Source organism: Physeter macrocephalus, chromosome 20 (genome assembly GCF_002837175.3).
Source record: "Physeter macrocephalus isolate SW-GA chromosome 20, ASM283717v5, whole genome shotgun sequence".
In the NCBI taxonomy this organism is placed as follows: domain Eukaryota; kingdom Metazoa; phylum Chordata; class Mammalia; order Artiodactyla; family Physeteridae; genus Physeter; species Physeter macrocephalus.
In genome coordinates, this window is record NC_041233.1 from 76,520,454 (window position 1) to 76,541,754 (window position 21,301).

General features: G+C 51.7%; 1 protein-coding gene across 1 annotated transcript in view; it reads right to left on the reverse strand.

Moving 5' to 3' along the window:
- Positions 1-21,301, reverse strand: part of CHST15 (carbohydrate sulfotransferase 15) — an 83,093-nt gene that overhangs the window by 10,513 nt on the left and 51,279 nt on the right. The window contains exons 4-5 of the mRNA XM_055081154.1: positions 19,612-19,758; positions 15,967-16,123 (exon numbers count right to left, since the gene is read on the reverse strand). Coding sequence (XP_054937129.1) covers positions 15,967-16,123; positions 19,612-19,758 — 304 coding nt within the window. The remainder of the gene's footprint in view (positions 1-15,966; positions 16,124-19,611; positions 19,759-21,301) is intronic.

Sequence of the window (21,301 nt, forward strand, 5' to 3'; positions counted from 1 at the left end):
AAAAAAAAAACAAAACACAACAACCATTCCTCTCGCCCCCCGGCAGACAGCCACTTCGTACCACCCTGGACACCCTCACCCTTCCCAGGGCCACCTGCTCTCCTGACCCCAGACAAGCCACCCGTAGTTTTTTTTTTTTTTTTCTTTCTAGTTCGAAACACCAGATTACAAAGATCGTACAACAGCAGAGAGAGGCCGTGAAAATTTTACGTCCCCTCCGGTTCCTCTCTCCTCTGCCGGTGGCAGTAATAACGGAACAGCTGTCGCTCTCCCCGTATTACAATTCCGCGTGAAATTCCCGGCCCTTACCATAGACTCTAAACGTTAAAACAAAAATCATGAAACGTATCTTTCTAGGTTGATAGGGACCTGTTTTTTAACACAGTGTAAAAATACCCCCATGTACGCATGCAGAGGCCTGTAGGCCTACGTGTGTCCACACACGTGGATCTGTTCACACAAACCCCACCGCACGTATGTAACAGTGTTTTCACGCAGGAGCAGACAGCGTCTCTCTTTGACCAAACCGTTCTCAGGTTCCTCTGAACCTTCTTCCCAAGTTGGCCTTGAGTTTTAGACTTCCTTGTGGGTCTCTGTATCACCCAATTTCAACAAGAATCCTGCTAGGTCGGTTTAGCCAAAACTCCCCCTTACCCCTGCTGTTTCTTCTCAGTAACTTCCCATCCACCGACCCACATCCTCCTTGGCTATAAATTCCCACTCTGCCTTGTATTTGGAGTTGACCACAATCTCATTCCCCTACTGCAAGACCCGACCAGACCACAGTGGTCCCTACGCCTATTGCTACAGCCCTGAATAAAGTCTGCCTTACCATTCTTTAACACGAGTCAGAATAATTTTCTTTCTTTCTTTCTTTCTTTTCCACCAATCTTCTGAAAATATATTTTACTGGACTTTCAACATTACAGATAGATACTTTCTTTTACCATGGGATAATTCTTTTCTTATATCAAATAAACAAAAAGTAAAACAAAACAAGTTACAACACTGTAATGAGCACAGCTTTGTTTTAAAGTTGTTGGCCCCAATTTGCCCTGTGGTCTCAACTCTCGATCCTCAGGCCCGCTCGCTCTCCCGTGCTCTAAGTCATAGCGGGGAGGCAGTGTCTAGCATTAAATTCGTCTGTGAAACAGGAATACTAATTGTGCTTTCCTCGTGATGTATAAACAAGATAATCCATATAAATCCCAGGGGTGACCCTCGTTATCAGTTTCTTCTATATCCTTCCAGAAATTTTCAGTGCACACTCAAATATATATCTGCATGTTTTGTAATTTTTAAAAACTTAGATGTATCAGGTCATATTGGATGGGATCAGTTAATATATCTATTATGACAGCACTCCCCTAATTATTTAATTTGGGGGAATTTTGAACATCCGTAAAAGTAGATAAGATAGTACATACACAGCAGCCCAATATAAACCTTATTTCATTGTCACTCAGTAATTTTTTCTTTCTTTTTTTTTTTGGCGGGGGGGGGGCACGCCACGTGGCCTGCGGGATGTCAGTTCCCTGACCAGAGATTGAACCCGGGCCACAGCAGTGAAAGCACTGAATCCTAACCACTAGACCAGCAGGGAACTCCCCAGTCATTTTTTACATTCACAGAACTTCTGAGCTCTATTGTGAGTTTCCTATGGCCTTTTTCTCCTCTGTTTCTGCAGGCAGAGAGGGTAAGTCTTTATCTTTTTTTGCTTTTCAAAAATCACCCCTTTGTTTCTGTCTTATGCCTTTTTCCATGCACACCCTCGAGGGCCCCTCACTGCTCTGCCCGGCACCCTGTACTCACACTCAACCCCCAGCTGCCCAGAAACCAGGCTGATTCAGACTGGCTCCCTGCTCTGTGGTGTCACGTTTCTCTCTTTCTCAGCTCCATACTTTCTATTCTGCCAACTTCTCCAACCTGGCTTCCCTCTTTCCAGTGAAGGAAATTCAGCAAATCGTATGAGGTACCCACAGGTCTGGGGATTGTAGATGTGCACTGCTGACTGCACCCAGGGCTTCCGTCGTGGCACTCAGCCAACCTCAGCCCTGCAGAGACGGCAGTGCCTTTGGAGCACGGGTCAGCTGCAAACACTCCTTCTCCAGCACCCCTCACCTCTTCGCTACAGCTGTAGGCGTTTCCAAAGATTTCCTAACAAGAGCAGCGCTTCTCAGGGACCAGACTGTCTTCCCCTCTGGCACTTGGCACAGTGCCTTCTACACGGCCCTTTAGAAATCATCCACTGCCAGTGTCCACAGAGGACACCTCTGAGAAGTCTTGAGATGTCTGGGATCTGCCCACAGATTGCCTAGAATCCGAACACACACTGGAAGGTGTTCGTACATCTCAGCCCGGTCAGCCAAACCTCCAAAATGACTTGCTTCAAGACTAGTCGTTAGAGATGCTCAGGTGAGTAGATCCTCCCCCAGATCCATGTTCACCCAAATACAGGACCCAGATGACACTACATTTGTGCCCCCATTACAAGTGTACCCCCACACTGGCTGTGCTGTTTTCCCCCTTCAAAAACAGGACCTCCATCAAGACTGAAACACGGCACCTGTCACTGCAGGGTCGGTCATAGTATAATCTAAAAGCTGATGGATAAACGCCAAAACCAGATTTGCCTGGGCCTCAAAGCGCAGTTGAGCTGTGAGCAACTGGGCACCTTGTGGCAATGGGTCTGATGGAGGTTTCTTCTGGCTCACACGTTTCCTATGAGTGCTGTCGATATCACGACTTTGCCCAAGAGACGCCTCTGAAACGGTCATCAAAATCTGCTCCTAATAGGAAGTCCAAGTCCAGAGTTCTTACCAAGGACTCCCACACAGCTATCCAAATTCGTTGGTAGAATTGGAATTCTATCACGTAAACTGCCACTTAAAAACCCAACCCTCGGCTCAAGCTTTCCATGCTGAGTTTATTTTGTGGTAATAACATTTCTTGGAGGCGTGTGGCTCATAAATAAAACAAGAGCCTCTAAACCTGGGTGAATTTTAAACACATAGTAACTTCATGAAGAATAGTAACTTCATGAAGAATCTTTCCATACAATTCTCTAGAGATCAAGAAGTAATTCTAGGGGACAAACTGGGACGTGTTCAATGGTCCAACCAGGCCAGCCCAGGCCCACCGGGGTGAGAATACAGATTGTCATCTGTTTGGGGTACCGTGAAATGAACTCAGGACCCCACCTTCTGTGAATCAGGTTCATGGCCAGGCCCACCTCCTCGGGAGGGTCAGGGGAGACTTCTCCTGCCCCTCAGTCCCCCAGGGACCCTGGATCTGCCCACAGGGTGGGTGGTGGGCTTCCTAGAGCCCACACACCTGCTGGGATGCATGTCTGTTAACAAGTCCTTCATGCCCTGTTTGAGCAGGGACCTCTCCCCTCCCCCTCTCCCATTTGGATTCTATAGATTTCCCAAAAGATATGCCCAAGTCCTAACCTCCAGTACCTGCAAATGGGATCTTATTTGGAAATAGGGTCTTTGCAGACCTAGTTTTGTTGAAAACCTCCAGATGATATCATCCTGGATTTACGGCGGGCCCTAAACCCAAGCACTGGTGTCCCTGTAAGAAGAGGCTTGGACAGGGACACATGGGGCGAAGGCAGGTGAAGACAGAGGCAGAGACTGAAGCGTCACCTACAAGCCAAGGGATGCCAGGATTGCGGAAGCCACAGGAAGCTGGGGACCCATGGAATGGATTCTCCCTCAGAGCTTTCAGGAGGGACTAACCTTGCCAGTACCTTGATTTTGACCTCTGCCCTCCAGAACCATGAGAGAATAAGTTTCTGTTGTTTTAAGACACTAAATTTGTTACAAGAGCCCCTAAGAAACTAGTCCGGATTCTAAACCCAGATTCCTGAGGAGTCATTTTTGCCAGCCCTCTCTCCCACCCTGAGACCCTAGAAGAGTGACCTGTGTGTACAGGAGGACGATGGCCATGCGGCCAGCTCTTCCGCAGAGAAATATGAAGGAGGAAAAGCAAAACAGGACCCTTACTTTCCCAGAGGGCACTATTGGGTCCTCCCGAAGAATCAGGCTGGTGCTTCATAAGAATGTCTTCAATAAACAATACTATGATTTCCCCACAACTACTCTCTAGAGAAGAAGAGTCAGATAATGACCTTGGATTAGTGCAAGCTACTGGATGGGTTAAAACCATTCAGAAAACGTTGAGAAGGACAGCAAATATATCACGAATAAGTATCCAAACGGACCTCGAAACGCTAGAGTAGGCGTGAAACGGAGGAGCGCCCTGTAGTCCTTGCCCCCCGTGTCCTCCACCTGCATTTTGTCTGTGGAAAAACTGGAGCCGAAGAATAAGTTTAAGCCGAGAAGTGAGAAAATACAGAAACAAAGGAAAACAGTCCAACAGACTAAATAATACCAGTTTAGTCATAAAGCAAAGTCAAGGACCTTTAGTTCCTCCTCAAGGGCTACAGATCATATTCTGAGCCACATCCTGCGAGCTGTCTTATAGGTACTGAAACCCTCACCAGGTGGAGGAAGTTAACCACATGCTGGCCAGACTGCAGCCACGACATAAGCTGCCACAATTCCGAGAACTGGCCTCAGGAAAATGGGAACAAACCGACCCTGGAACTGAAGATTAATTGTACCTAAAACAATCGAGAGGACGCTGGTCAGACCACCGATGTCCAATTTCAAGATGACCGTCAGAGCTGGCTGTGCTGTTTCTGCGTGCAGCCCCCTCCCTCTGTCTATAGAGGCTCTTGCCCCCTCATTGCCGGGGGAGGGGGAGTCGGCCTTTGGACAGGCGTCCACCCTCCCCCACCCCGCTGGTTGCCGGCATCCAAAAATAGAGCAAACTTTCCCTTCCACCAACCTGGCCTCTTCATCGGCTTTTGAGCAGCGAGCAGCCAGACCCCCACTTTCGGTGACAGGCACACTCATGTAACAAGTGGAAATGTAAAGAAATAAGCCTAAATGTCCACATTTGAGTCTTCAAAACCAACTGTACAGTGATGAAGTAGGGGAAAGAGGCCAACCTGGAAAATACACAAGGGGTTTAGTTGACATAAGTATATAACGAATCCTCACAGAACTGCAGGGACACTGATGCAACTTCGGGATACATTAATAAAGGTATGGCATTGAGAACGTGGGAGGGTGTTGCTCTCCTCCACCCCAGCAGGTCCCAGCCCCAAAGGACACTTGCCTTCAGTGCTGGCTGACAAACAGTAAGGGGGAAGGGGCCGTTCCATCTGGAGAAGCTGGACTCAGCAAGAAGGGTGCCAGCTTCAACAGCTAAAAGGGTATGCAGAGCTGGGAGAAGACATGTCCCAGACTCCCGAAGGACTGACCTGAGGTAGAAGGGTCAGGAAGAAGGGCTGGTTTGATCCCGTCCAGCATGACGGGAGCGGCCCCAGAGGCAAAAGTCAAGGCTGGAGGGGCTGAGAGCTCCCTGGCTGGGTGAGGGCCAGGAGACCCTGATCCCCACCCCCAGCCCCGAGTTTTGGTGCTGCCAACCCCCCTCCTGCGGGACCACCTCGTCTTCTCTCAAACCCTCCCAAACAGATGGGTGTTATATGTGGCCAGAACTGTTTCCAACAGCAATTCCAAATATAAGTCCAAAGACATTCCGGGCCTCTGTGCTGCGGTTATTTTGAAGGCCGCCGGGGTGGCCCTGGGACGGCAGGCCTGCTCATGGGGGTGAGGCGCCTGTTCTGTGCAGGGCAGAGGTCCCGGGACCCCAGCACTGCTGGGAAGGGGCGTGGATGTGGCAGGGGCTCCCTCCACCTGATGCCTCTGGAAGGGATCGCCTCTCTTGCCAAGGGAACAGAGGAGTGGCCATCAGTGAGCTTGCAGGTCTCAACATGTAAAATCTTGGTGGTTACCCAAGGTCACAGCTGAACGCACCCAACAGCGGCAGGGCACCGCTCTGAGCCCGGGTGAGCAGAGATGGCTGTACTGATCATCCGGAAAACAGGGGCAACCACTACTCCGTGGGCCCCTCCTCCGGCCAGGCTCCCTCGAGTGCCGTACAGGTTCGGCTCCCAGAATCCTCTTGGTGTCCACCCGCCGCGTGCCTGCTCGTGGCTACTGAGGGCTGCCCTCCCCGGCCTTGCGCTCGGCACTGCACGTGTATTCTCCTTCCCGGTTCATAACCAGCCTTTGAGATGTGCACTGTCGTTACCAGTCTTCCAGAGCTTCCTAAGGTCATGCGGCCCAGGAGGCCTCGGGGCTGGCCCCAAACCAACCCAGGCCTGCCTGACCCCAAAGCCCACTAACCCAACAGGACCTGGCCCAGCCTCATAGTTTAGGGATGTAGCCAAATCAGCAGCTGACTTGAGGGGGGGCGCTAGCCAGCTGATGCTCTGGGGGTTTTGTCTGTTTTTAAGATTTTATTGTTTTAGGTGCAGAGTGACTTGAAAGCCAGAGTCAGTTCTGTTACAGAACTACTCAATAAGTTGCAGGAGACTGCAAAGCAGTTGCACGTGTAACAGAGCGGCAAACGTTCAGGATGAACAGGAGGCGCTGCAGGGGCGTGGCCAGGAAAAGCAAATGCGCTTACGGAGCACCGCACCGGGGACCTAGAGGTCACAGCAGCAACAACAGAGGATCAGGTACCTGTCACAGTTTCCGTCCTCACTTCCTGATCTTTCATCACTTGGATAAGCCACTGTTCATTGGTCACTGCAAATAGCTCATTCGATTTTACCCGTTTGGCTCTGAGGGGACAAGGTACCCGTTGATCGGCCTTCCCTCAAGCTGGGGCCCCCGCAGGTTCCGGCTCGTGCGTGACTTGTTCAGCGAGGCCACCCCCTGCGGCGGGTTTCTCCTCCTTTTGTGATAGTTTTGTTCATACCATGTTTAAATTGAGAGATAATCCACACGCTGTAAAATTCACCCTTTTAAAGTGAACGACGTAGTAGTTTTTAGTAAATGCACAAGCCTGTGCAAACACCAGCGTCATCTAATTCCAGAACATTTTCATCACCCCAAAGGGACTGATGGCTTTCACCTGTCAGTCCCCAGAGGGCCCGGGTCAGAGGTCGCTCAGATCCTCCAGCCCAAGAGGCCCACGGAAGCTCGAGCCTCAGGGTCAGGTCCGCCCAGCCAAGCGCAGGCTGTCGGAGGCCTGGACCTTCGCCATCTCTCCTGGCTTCCGCCCCCCCCCTCGGCCGTCTCAGGGAGCCGTGCTTGGAGGAAAGACCCGGGGCAGATGCTGCAGCTGTGGACGGCTGGGGGCGGCCGCGGCCGCCGGATGGGCTCACCCCAGGCCGTGCTCGCCCCGGCCTCCCGGTGCTCCCGGGGCCCCTGCCGGTCGGCCACACACGTGTGAAAGGTCACATTCCATCACCAGCAGCCCCGCAGCGTGGGCTCGCTCACATCTTCTCATCCGCCCCCGACCCCGTGAGAGCAGAGTGTTCCGCGGCTGTGGACGGTCACATACACGTGGTCGCCAAAGTGACAGCCAGAGCCGCCCGACATTACTCTCCATTTGCTGGCATCCATATCCAAATCACTGATTGATCACCCCCCGACCTCCGACACGGTGTCATCAAGCATGATTGTATTTATTTTTCCTATAGGAAAAAGTACCCTTTCACGTAGCTGGGAAGGAGGCCCTTTCGTCCACTGAATCACACACCGTGAACATCTCATCGCGAGGAGCGATGAAGCAGGCCTGGTCGGAGCAGCTTATTTGGAGGAAATGTCTGGAGTCCCCCGGGGCTGTGCCGGGGGGTGGCGCGGATGAAGCTCTTTTCCGCCAGAGAAGGACACACAGGTCTGGGCCTGACGAGGTCCAGGGATGCAAAGCCTCCGGTTCACGGGGGCTGCCCGGGCCAGGCCTCCGGCTCCCCTTGAGCACGAGAGGGGCTCTGGGTCCCCCACCGCTTCTCCCCGAGCATCCAGTCACGGGGCCTTGGGGAACAGCCGCAGGTGGAGGCAATGCCGGCATCCTCTCTACCCACGAGCCCGCTATGGCTCACGAAGCACTTTCACTCGATGCGCCCGTGATCCCGATACCAGGCGTCTCTACAGGTGAGGAAAGGCAGGCGCACAGAGGATGGGTGGGGTACCCCTGGGTAAGGCAGCGGCGAAGCCAGACCTAGGTGTCCAGGTGGCGGACCTCATTGCAGAGCGATGGCCACCACGCCCCAGGCTGGCCGGGCCGTGACATGGGCCGCGTTCACTCATCAGCCCCGCGCTCTGGGTAGCAGAGGTCCCTGAAGTCCACCTGGCGGCCCAGAGTCAGCGCTCCGTGCCCGCATCAACCTTCCAATCTCTGCAGACCGAGGACAGCGGGCTCTTCTTCCCAGTGCTCCTCAGCCCACAGAACCTCCCTCTGCAAACCATCCATGTGGGACTCCTCAGGTCTGCCAATGACTTTGTAAACACTTGCCCCCAAAATAAACAGCGTTCCACACACAGGAGTTTTCAGCACGATGGTTTTTCTCCCACCGACAACAAGATGTGGTCCCTCCCCAGGAGGTCACTCCTGAACGGCCTTCAGAGGACAGGGTACGTGGCCCCAGCCCGGGCCCGGCCAGCTTCCCCTCCCTGCCCTGGGCGGCTCACAGCGCAGCTCTATCAGAGTGACCTCACACCACTCTTAGGGCCCATACGAAGGTGTGTCAGTGACACCCAGACAGGCAGCTTCTGAGAAGCAAAATGCCCGAATTCACCAGGAAATTAACAAGCAGCTTAGGGCGCTCGCAACAGTCTTCCTCAAGATCGCTGCCTTAGGATCCCTAATCCTCCAAGGTCTTAAAGCAGGAAGAGGGAAGAGAGCAGGACCTGGGGGGCGGGGGGGACCGGAAATGGATCTGTGGCTGTCGTCACGACCTTTATACTCCAACACCCCTGCACCCCGCGACTCCGTCTCTTGCCCACAGGGGAGCTCTCCTAATCTCCCTTTGAGATAGTTTACATTAAAAATCAATCTGTCGGTGCTAAGGAACAGCCTGCTTTTTAATCCTCGTGCAAATCTGTTATAGAGAAAACATCTCACGGCCGTGGAGTGCCAGAGCTCCTCTTCTGCCTGAGAACATGTCTCTGGCACTAAATCGATGCTTCCAGAGACCTGGAGAAGTTGGGCCGTTTGGAGAAGGTTTTCGGCACCTGCTGAGTCACAGTAGAGATTCTCGTCCGGCGTCAGAGGTCCGCAGCAATTCAGAAGCTTCAATCCGGCTCAGCTCCCTCCTACGAGACCTGGTTATTGCCCTGGGTCAGCATCCTGACGTCACTGATATGGAGATAAGTGAATGAGCAGAGTCCGGGCTTAGGTACCTACACAGACTGGCATCCTTGCTGCTCACACAACTTTGCAAAGGTGGGGAGTCATCCTGCTCATGGCTCGCACTTCAGTCCCTTCACCGAGAAGACCTGCCCCACCGGAGGTTAAGCCTCCCCCGGTCAGACACAGCCAATGGCTGGTGGGTGGGAGATGCCTCGCGGAAGAGCCACCTCAGCTGCACAGCTCCCCATGGGGTTGGCGGAGACCTCTGTTGTGACCGCCCCCCCGCCCCGTCAGTCCTGCCCTGTCGCCCCTCACAGGGGTTGTCCCGAAAGCACTCATAAACCTCCTGCACACAAAACGCTGTCTCAGAGTCTGCATCCCGCTAACTCACCTACGATGGAGGTGGAAAGCTTGGATCCTCGGTCAGACTGACATGGGATTGAACCCCAGTCTGGCCACTTATTAACCAGGTGACGGTGGATAGGTGACTTGACCCCACTGAGCCCACACACCTCACCTGTGACGCATCATGACAGCCCTCTCACCTGCTGGCAAAGTTCAAAGGAGGCGATGCCTGAAAAGGGCTTAGCACAGAGCCAGGGTGGAGTAAGGGATCAATTAATGCTAGGTTCCCAGCCCTCCACTGGATGAAGACTCCAGGAGGGCAGACAGGAAGGACTTTGCTCTCCAATCTGTGCAGTGCATCTAGCATATCAAGGGTGCTCAATAAATGTCTCATGAGTACATGACTGCTCAGTTTGGTTATTGTTATTATTTGCCACTAATGTGGCAATAATACCTAATAATTATATAATATTTACTATTTGCCCAGCACTGTTTAAACACGCTACACACATTAAGTCATTTAATTCTCACAACTCTAGAGGTAGGACTATTTTCCCCCGTTTCACCAGTGAGGAAATGAGGCACAGAGAGGTTGAGTAACTTGCCCAGGTCACACAGCCAGTGAGTGGCAGAGCTGGGGTTCAAATACAGACCCTCTGGTCCCTGAGGCTGTCTCTCTGCCACAGTGATCCTGGCTCCTTGTTCACCACCCACACATCCCACCAGCCACTCTGGAGATGGAGTGAAATTCATGAAAGGTTCAAGGTTCTCGTCCAAAGGTTCATCCCCACTCATTACTCTCTGTTTGAATGACCAACGGTACATAAATGGATGCATTTCATTTACAGCCTCATGCCTTCCATTCCTAGTTTATCACCATAAGTAGAATAATTATTTAACCAGCCCAGTGAGTTGTTAAAAGAAATCAGTTTATAAAAGCAGAGGAAGAAAAAAAACTCCTTAGGTTCCAAGGCTCAAAACATTTGGGTCAAAATCAAGTTCTACTCTTAATGGAGCTGAGCTCTCCTTCCCTTCTGACTTACCTTCATTAACCGTGAAAACCAAAGGCTCCTGAGGTGGTCATTTCCGTGCACTGTGGTAAGACTACACCCAGAATTAAGACCAAGATACAGAGACGGTAAAGTCCGTGACCGATGGCGCAGGACCACTCTCCAAACGCCTTCTGAATGAACTACATTGGAGATAACCTCCTCTGCATTAAGAGTCAACCTCTATCAACCGTCTCACGAATGAAGAGACAGGAGGCCAGCGTGAGCACTGTTGAAAAGAAGTCTTTTCCACTTAAGCACTGAACTAAATGAAGGAAAATCCTGTTTGTAATTGGTGGCTTATTTTTAATCAACTGGGCCGATTTAGCCTAGTTAATTCAAATTAATTAACTTGAATTTTAAAGTGTCGTTATCTCTAACATAGAGAAACTTGCAACAGGAATTCCTGGCTGGCCCTTCTGGCCCTAAGAACCATCCCATCCACTTTCCACTATTCTCTCTTCCCCTCCAGAAAAATAAATGGAATTGCTGTTTACAACCTCCTCTGGAAACTTTAAAGTGATTGATTTGATTTTGCTTACAATTCCAACATTTTCAAACCCTCTGCCTTTGATCAATTATAGAAATAAAGACTAAATGTCAATCTAAAACTAGAAATAAAGGTTTCTCCCCACTCCTCTCCGAGCCTATCTGTAGAAGGAAAGGACAATTTGGTCCAATCCCACTGGCAGCAAGCAACTCAGGGAATCTCCCACTTGCAGAAGTGCAAGGTCACGGAATGGCTGACGTGGCTAACGGCACAGGACCCAGTTAGGCTAATAGGAACCTGGGTCCCAAGTGTTTGTTTCTTCAAAAGTGACCTAACCACCCAGAATTTATCATCCTTTCTGGTTGTGATGGGAAATAAGCCAGTCATTTCAGACAGGCCATGAGTCATGGGGTTCAAAAAAGAAGAAATTCCTATCGTTACATACTTTTATGAATGTTTAAAAAGCAATAGAACAGCTGCTACTGTCGGTAACCCACACAGAAAATACACACACGCACACACACTCCCCTACGCGTGTGCGGGCCCTGCCACTACACATGGTGCTACACTGGTACTTGCTCTTCTTCCGGCTCTAAGGGTGTGCCTTCCTGGAGGAACAGAGAGCAGCACGGGCAAAGGAGGTGTGCGAGGTAACTTCCTTTTTTAAAAAAAATATTTATTTATTTATTTATTTATTTATTTGGCCGCGCCAGGTCTCAGTCGCGGCACGCGGGATCTTTTAGTTGCGGCAGCTCTTCTTCCGGCTCTAAGGGTGTGCCTTCCTGGAGGAACAGAGAGCAGCACGGGCAAAGGAGGTGTGCGAGGTAACTTCCTTTCTTCCTTTTTTAAAAAAAATATTTATTTATTTATTTATTTGGCCGCGCCAGGTCTCAGTCGCGGCACGCGGGATCTTTTAGTTGCGGCACGCGGGACCTAGTTCCCTGACCAGGGATCGAACCCAGGCCCCCTGCATTGGGAGCGCGGCGTCTTAGCCCCTGGACCGCCGGGGAAGTCCCGGGAGGTAACTTCTATGATGGTCCCCAAGAGCCTCACTTCTTGGTGTTCACTCCCTGTAATTTCCTCCCCTTGACTGTGGCCTGGACTTCGTGACTTGCTTCTCATCAAGAGAACGTGGCAAAGGTGATGGGCTGTCACTCTGGTGCTCAGATTTCCAGAGATGAAGGCTTCCAACTTGGTAGCAGCTCTCTCCTTTGCTGGCGCTGATGGAGTAAGCAACCTCTGATGTTGGTGAGGCCCAGTGGCAAGGTACTGAGGGCAGCCTCTAGCCGACAGCCAGTAAAGAACGGTGGCCCTGCTTCCAACAGCTCTTGAGGAACTGAATTCTGCTAACAACCACACGAGCTTGAAAGCAGATCCTTACCCAGTCAAGCCTTCGGATGAGGCCCTGCCCTGGTGACACGTTGACTGCAACCTTGGGAGAGACCCCGAAGCAGAGGATCCAGGAAAGCTGTGCCAGGTTCCGACCCACAGAAGATAGTGTGAGATAGTAAGTGTGCTGTTTTAAGCAGCCAAGTTGCTGGGTGATTTGTTACGCAGCAGATGACAAATACAGTAGGCAGCCCCACGACCGGGTCAGCTTCCTGATGAGGCTGTCACCATGGCAACCTGCCCTTCTCCTTGGTACCATCACATGCATCGTGAGAGTCAATGTCTCGCTTTCCTGACAAAGCGCAGCTCCTGGAGGACAGGCACCTACACATGTCTGCTCAGCACCAAGCACGGTGCCCAGCATGTGACTGGGAATCGATGAACATTTTAACTGATGAACTCTTTCTGTTAAGTGAGCACCAGGAAGTGAAGAACCTTCAGTTCCTGGTATAAATAGAGTATGTGTTCCTTAAAAAAAAAAGGAAACAAGAGGACGCCATCTTGGGCCCAAGAGCCTTCTAAAAGGGGGACTTTGGGCTGGGGTGTGAGAGGAGAGTCAGGCAGGTCCAGCTCCCCACTCGGTGTCTGCACCCAGGCAGCATGACGACCCTACCTATTAAAAGCTCGCCTTTCTGGTGCACGTGTCCTCAGAGGTGGAATCAGGACTGCGGGGAGAAAGGGACACACTCAGGGAAGCTGGCCCCCTTCTCCAAGAGAACACGCGGTCCTTCCGTTTGTGCTCTTCATTCTCCCTACTCAGAACGCTCCTTCCCCTTGACCACCTGCTACTCTGTTCACTTGGCAAACTCTTACTCAGCCCTCAAAACCCCGCCTGGCCTCAGCTCCTCCAGAACGGCCTTTCTGGACCCCCGACTAGGAGCTCCTTCCCTCTGCGGTGCCACACTTCGCCCTCCCTCCCCACCCAGGCTGAACCGCAGACGGTAACGACCACGGCCACGCCTGTGAGCGCCCCATCCCCAAGGCTCCCACCTCTGTGCCCAGGGAGTGACAGAGGCTGAGGCTTCACCCTCTTGGCCCTCTGGAGTCAAGGCAGTGTGACCTCCCACAGAAGGGGGAACAGGGAGATGTGACAGGAAGACACTGGGCGAGCAGTGAGCACCCCCGAGAGAGAATGTTCCGGCCTCGTGAACTGCAGCAGGGGCGGCCCGGGGGCGGTGGGGGGGGCATGGCAGAGCAGCTGTGAAAACACCTCAGTGGGCAGCGTGGGGTCACTTAATCAATCACCAGGCCTTTCAAGGCTGACAGTTATGTAATCGTGTCCACACAAGAATGTGGCTGGTTTGTGTCAAGTGTCCTCAAGCCGAGGGGGACCAGCCCACGCGCTGAGCACAAGGGCCAAATCCCTGCCTCCCGAGGTATGGGAACCAGCAGGCAGGACGTGGCGGGCTGCTCCGAGGTCAGGGCTGCCGCATTAGCAGAGCAGATGGATTCCCGAGGCTGCAGGAGGTGCAGAGGGCAGAGAGGAACCACGTGCAGCATCGAGACAGGCCCCATGGTGAGACCCAGGAGGGCTGCAGGGGTGGAGACGGAGCAAGGGGCCATCCAGCTCTCTGACCGGACGACTGTGGTGCCCGGGGGCCATTCGGAGACGCCACGAGGGGGACAAAGAGGTAAATCAACAATTCAAAATGAAAGAAGCAAGATGTAAGACTGCATATTCACACAGCTGCGCGCGCACGCGCACACGCGCACGCACACACACACACACACACACTACACTTATCTACAAAGATAAGTACTTTGGAAGAAACTAAGCAAAATAAAAATAATGACTATCTGGGTGGGAGATTATAGGTATTTTTTTTTTTTTTTTTTTTTTGTGGTATGCGGGCCTCCCTCTGTTGTGGCCTCTCCCGTCGCGGAGCACAGGCTCCGGACGCGCAGGCTCGGCGGCCACGGCTCACGGGCCCAGCCGCTCCGCGGCACGTGGGATCCTCCCGGACCGGGGCGCGAACCCGGTTCCCCTGCATCGGCAGGCGGACGCGCAACCGCTGCGCCACCGGGGAAGCCCTACAGGTATTTTTAAAATTGTCATCATCAGCAAGGCTACGGGGCCAGGAATGTACGCCATCCAAGGAAGGAACTGGGGGGTATTAGTGTCCTAGGGCTGCTGTAACACTACCACAAACTTGTGGCTTATTACAGCAGGAATTTATTCTCTCACGGTTCTGAAAGCCAGAAGTCTGAAATCCAGGTGTCAGCAGGGCCGGTTCGCTCTGGGGCTTCTGAGGAGAATCTGCTCTGGGCCTGTGTCCCACTGCTGGGGCTGCCGGCCTCCCCGGGCAGCCTCGGCTTCTGGCAGAATCACCCCAACCTCTGCCTGCATCCTCACGTGTCCTCCCTGTGCCTGCAGGTCTCGGTGTCCAAATGTTCTCTTCTCATAAGGACACCAGCTCTTGGATTAGGGCCCACCCTCATCCAGTGTGACCTCATCTTAACCTGAGTCCGTCAGCAAAGACCCTATTTCCAAACAAGGTCACATTCACACACATCTTTGTGGGCGAGGGTGTAATCAATTCATTAAACCCATAACAAGAGGCATTTAGCTCAAAGGAAAATAAGACACAGGGCTCTGGCCGCCGTCTTCAATACCTGGCAGGCTCTTCCATTTAGAAGGATTAGACATGGTCTGCGTAGGGAAGAAATGGGTCCGAAGGGTCGATGCTCTCAAAAGACAGACTTGGGCTCCAAACAGGAAGGATGCTCTCTCCGAGCTGTCTGAGCGGGACTGGCCACCCTGGGTGGGGAACTCCTGGACCATACTGGAGCCTCTTATCTCTGGCGTAGGGGTACTGGCCGGGGCGGGGGCGGCGGGGGGAGGGGTGGACTAAATGATTTTAAAGTCCTGGCAGCCCTAAGACTCTGCCATCCACACAGGCGTCGTCAGTGACCTCAGCATCGCCCGGTGCCAGCCTGGCCACCCTCAGACAACCCTCGGTTCAATACCATGCTAGCCTGGCCTCATCTGCACCGGGCACCTCCTGCTCTCTACAACAAAGCAGCTCTGTCTGTCGTTTTCTGCCTTTTGGTGTCTCAAGGAAAGGTGGAGCTTGCACATTCAGAGCCAACAGGACAAAGGCATCAACCAAGTCGGGAGACAAGGAATTCTAGGAGTTCAACCCTGCGGAGAACCTCGATATCCCCGATTCTAAGGGCATTTTTCATGGCCGGACGTCACCCAAGGGGCATGTCCCGAGGTCCGACCGGCCGAGGCTGAAGGCCCACGGACCAGGGTCAAAATGGCTAAGAAGAAAATCCTCGGTTTGTTTAGATGCAGTGAAGATTGCCCCAAGAGTAATGTTTACATAAGAAATGGCAGTAACATTGCAAGTTAAGCTTGTTTATTTTTAAAAAAAAGAAGCAGCAGCGGCAAAATCTTGTTTCTGATGAGAAGGAAGACTGTTCTTCAGAACTGCCTTCTCTTTCCCCAAATGAGAAATCTACGCTGCTCACCTCTCCACGGGGTCCCTGAGCATGACGATCAGTTTTGCGTCTGGCTGAAAGGCGTGGATGAAGTCCTGGGTCAGAAACGGGGGCTCACCATCCGTGCTGTTGTCGTAGAAGAACGTCCAGGCATTGTTATCCCACATGGTGGAGGCGCTGGCCTCCCCTGGAAACGGAAAACGAGTGAGCAGTGCTGAGTTATGGGCTCCCACAGAGCAGCCTGAATTAGGGGCCAAACCTGGCTGTGATAGCTTCTTAAACGGGTGTTAGCGGGTGAGCTGGTCTGCCACGCTGGCGGACGGGACTCCGGGAAAAGGAGGCTGATGACCTCCCTCTGCCGCCGGGTCACCCCCTCCCCTCCATGACCTCCATCTGGAGATCGAGGTGATCCACGCGACACTGAGAACCCCTCTCCCCGCCAGCTCCCTCTCCAGGACGTGCCCAAAATCCTCTGCTAGCATCTGGCCTCCCAATTTCACGATGTTTAACTTGCTAACGGTGCATAGCTCTGTGGCATTTTAAGGGCCCGCTGAGACTGCACTAGACGGTTCCCTTCAGAAAGTGTCAGGGATGACGGAGAAGTTCGGGGATCCGAACTTCTGGATTAATAATTTTGCTCCTTGAAATTGCTGTGGTGGCCTTTTCGCTGATCATTTACCTTCCTCCCTCTCGATGACAGTTATTGCTTCCGGCATTGTTTTTATCCACATTTATTCTCATTAGGAAACTGCATGCAATCTGCATCACTCTTCCCTTGAAATCACAAGGGTCGGTCCCAGTGCACACTCTTAAGACCAAACGAGAGGAAGGCTTTGCGGGAAGGCTCGTGCGACCTCGGTCCTGCGTGCCCACCCACCCCGTCACCCTGCACACAGGTGGCATTCACTCAGTGCTGACTGCGTGAACGGGAAGCTGGTTCTAGCCCCTGTTGGATCACAGTCTGTGTGAATGAAGCATGATAACGTTAAACACACATTCTAGGACAGGGGAGAGGCCAAGACACAGACATTTCCACATTTCTATCTCAGATAACTGAACCAATTCCCTGACTTTGTTTTTCAGGACAGTCTTCAGGGATTTAGAAAGAAAAACAAACCAATCAATTAATTATACATTCGATTTCCCAACATTGTACATGGGACTATACGATACACCTCCAAGTCACTTATTCAGTGAAATTCTGAGCCAAAAGACTAAGTCTCTCTGATCAGCGGTGAGCACCTCACAGTACTGCAGTGTTAGCAGGGCCCTATTTGTTCTGTTGGATGTGCAATCATGTCCAGGTGAGCATTACTATTCCGATCTTTATTTCTATTTTTTTTTAAGAGATAATACCATAGAATACAGAAAAAACAAGTCACTCAGAAGTCCTTTGAAAATTCTACTCACAATGAATAAGGGAACATTAGGACAAGGGAAGTATCTAAAACTAAGTTGGCACAAATTCCGTCAGTCCCATAAATGAACTGGTTCTATGCTTGTCCATCCACCCGTCCATCCGGCCATCCTTCCTTCGTTCATCCTTCATCCATCCAGGCAGAAAGCTCTGATTTGGTGTCTAATATGTGCCCGGCACTATGCTTGGCACTGGGGATAGATGCCGGAAACAAGACAGACAATCCCCTTCCCTCTCAAACCTTACAATCTAGGGGAAGATCAATAATTCAATAAACAATCAGAGCCCCACGTGAGCCCTTTGACAGGACAGAGCCAGGTGGCCGCGAGAGCAGAGGCAGGGGCCTTTCTCTGCGCTGGGGAAAGGTTCTCTGGCCTTTCCCCAGCCCAAAGAACCCAGCCACTTGAGTCCTTCAGGGCTCCAGCCATCAGCCCAGACCATTGAGAAAAGGCCCTCTCTGACCCCTCGGCCAAGATGAAAAAAGACCAGTATGCTTCTACCAAGGATCTAACGAAAGAAGCTGAAGCAGAGTTAAATCACATTTCAGGGCTGGGGAGAGCCCAGAACTGATCTGGTCCAACAAGCCCGTTTTACAGATGAGCAGACTGAGTTCACGAACACCAAGACCGACTTGTCACATGGCACAGAGCTGGCTGGTGGCACGATCAGGGCTGGATGCCAGCTTTCCATCTACCGTAAAACTCAATAAACTCTGCTTCAGGTAAACATCAGAGCCGTAGATATATTCCTTAGTTTTCATTTCTAAATCCAGAAGTAAATAAACTTAGGAAACCAATTCCTTTTTCATTCATTATCTTAGGCTCTATTTCCTGACCCTAGGATGTATATTTTTAGCTCTTTCCTAAGAACATGAGATTTTTCCAGAGGCATATGGTATGGGAGTCACGGTTAAATATTAATTAAGATTTGTAATTTGGGGTGTTAGAACTCAAGGCTGCAAGAAAATAGCTAGTAGCCAATTCGCACTGGGTGAGAGGGTGTGATCTCATCTGGCTCCTAGGACTTGATTTCTTTGAGTTAAAAATAAATAAATAAATTGGGGTTTAGGCATGTAAGCCTGTCCCCCTGGATATGGGAGTCAAGTAAAGATCCACCTTTCAAATGGTTGATTACAATTCCTTATTTTTTTAAAATAAATAAATTTATTTATTTAGCTTACTCAAATCCTGCTTAAAATAAAAAATAAGAATAAAAAATAATAGTGAGAATTCATTCTGTTTTTGCACAGGTATCTTTTTTTTTTTTTTTTTTTTTTGTGGTACGCGGGCCTCTCACTGTTGTGGCCTCTTCCGCTGCGGAGCATAGGCTCCACACGCGCAGGCTCGGTAGCTGTGGCTCACGGGCCCAGTTGCTCCGCGGCATGTGGGATCTTCCCAGACCAGGGCTCGAACCCGCGTCCCCTGCATTGGCAGGCAGATTCTCAACCACTGCGCCACCAGGAAAGCCCTACAATTCCTTTTAGTCACTAATAGAGTCACCGAATTTGGAGAATCAAAATATAACAGATTTAGGGGAATAAAAAAAATAGATCACTGCCTCAGGTAATCAATTTAAGCAAAATATGTGATTCGATTTCTCCCCTTCAGAGGTGTAAGTGGATAAATGTCTTCTCCTAAGCTGAATCCAATAGAGAGAGTGAATAGATATGTTTCTTATAAAACACTCTTGTGAATTTTTAAAAAATGACTATTAATCAAACCACCTCATTTTGAATGTCTAAAGGCATTAGCTTGACAAGGCCTAAGCTTTTTCAACAGCAGTTAGTCACCCACGATGCAACAGGGTGGCGTCTATTTCAGGAGAGGCCACTTTCGTCTTTACAGGGTCCCAGCGGCCAGGGAGTACAAAAGCCACAAGAATTAAACTGATGACTAACTGGTTCATTTTACGTTCATGATCCCCCGACCAAACTTACTCAGGTGGGTGTATCATGAAAAGAATCAAGCACGCAAGCTGAACTCAAGTAAAAGCAGAGAAATGGCAACTTTTCCAAAAAGCCAGTTCAGGCGTGCTTGAGTCTCCACAGAACTAGAGAGTCTACTAAACATTTCTGCTTTACTGAAGTTGCACAGGCACTATGAACATTTTACTCGGGGGTGAGAGTGATGGCTAGCGGGGAAGTGCATGCTCAGCAGCCGCCGGCAGGCAGCATGCAGATGCTCGCAGGTGCCGTGAAGCCCGGCCTGGCCCAGGGCAGAAGCAGGGGGGCCCTCGCGGGAGTTACACGGAAGCCATACCGATAATGATTCTATTCATCTTGCTCTGTTCCTTTGCAGAGCTGGCCTGCAGTCCTTGATGGATCTGGTGTGCAGCCAGGTCAAAGAGGTCCAGATAATCTTCCACGGGATAGCGGTCCCGCAGACCATCTCTCAGGCGGACGATTCCTACAAGAACCAGGAAGCAGGAGTCAGGACAAAGCTGCCACGGCTGGGCTGATTGCTTCCGGGGAGTAACCACGGGGGGATGGAATGGCCCAAGGGCCCAGCTGCAGCAGCCAAGGCTCAGCCCAAGGAGCTGCAAGAGAGGGAGGGGCATCTGTGAATGGGCCATGATCTTTTAAGCCACGTGCACTTCGAGGGATGGAATGCACCACCATTAAGCTGCACGGTAGCCACTGAAAGGCTGGCATGCCTGTTCAAAAACTATAATCGAGTCTACTTGGCGGGACAGAGAGTTTGGGGCTGGTTAACATGTGCACCGGGTGAGGCCCCCCAGGGGCGGGGCAGCAGTGGTGTCAGGATACACACGCTGGATCAAAAGAAAAGGCAGCCCATCGGATGGGCCGCATCCTTTGAAGCTCAGATGAGTCTTCTTCACCAGGGCCGACCAGCACCTTCCTGAGGTTCTATTCCTTCAAGCAGTCTGTCCATCTGTCCAAACAATAAGGGGAATCGATGGTCCCCGGACGGACACCTGGGTTATTCTGGCATCAGCCACATGCAGCCTAAATTTTGCCCTTGCCTCAGAAGTGGGTACGTTTCACTTGAAAATGTACTGACAAACCACAGCCACCAAGGTTAATGGAAAGTGGAGAGAGAGCAGCCAGGGGCAAAACAGCAAGAGGTTCAAGGTGACACTGGAGCCCAGACTCCAGAGGCCCACACGCCGCTGTGCCTCTCTCTCCTCTGCCAGTGGGAACCTGGTTTTCACGGGGGAAAATGGTGAGCTGCGTAGGGGAGGCCGCTCTTCAGACGAGTAGAGAAACCCTGGCTCCCGCAGCCGCGCTGCCAAGCACAAAAGACACATTTACGCTTCTGTTCACTCCAGGAGGAACATCAAAGGGATTAAGTCAAACGTTTGTCGGGAAACACATTAAGAGTTGGTCTCAACTTAGGCTGTACTAAGGAAAACTTTCAAAATTCCCTTCCAAGCAACATAGGTCCTTTGCACGGAAACCACCCTCGAGGGCTTCCCGAACTTTGGCATTTGTCATCCCTTAGCTCCAGTGACCAAACGTCTCCTGTTAGAAGGGAAAGGGTTAAGGAGAGGAAACAGTGACCCAAGGGCGGACGGGTGGCTCGAGCAGAAAGCAGCCTGCATGCCAACCCCGCGGGAAAGGGGTGGGGTGCTGTGCTTAGAGTCTCCCAGAATTATCTCCCTGGGGCTTTCATTCTGACCCTGCCAAGCCGAAGGCTCAGGTCAGAGAAAAGAAGCCCGAAGCAGCTCAATGACAGGCTCAGGGCCCTGGGATGAACCAGCAGGAAGCGGAAACCCCGCTCATGTAGCCGTCTTTCTTCCTCCTGCCACCTCCGGGGGTGGGCGTGTGGGTGCCGGGCTCCAGCAGGAACAGCACGGAGCTGGGAGCTGGATGGACAGCCCCCGACAGATGTCCACCCGGCCAGCACCCACCACTCCCGGGTGCTGCGTGTGCCCTTCCGAACAAGAAGAGCTGCTGATCCTACCCCCTTTCCCTCGCCCTGCACGCCG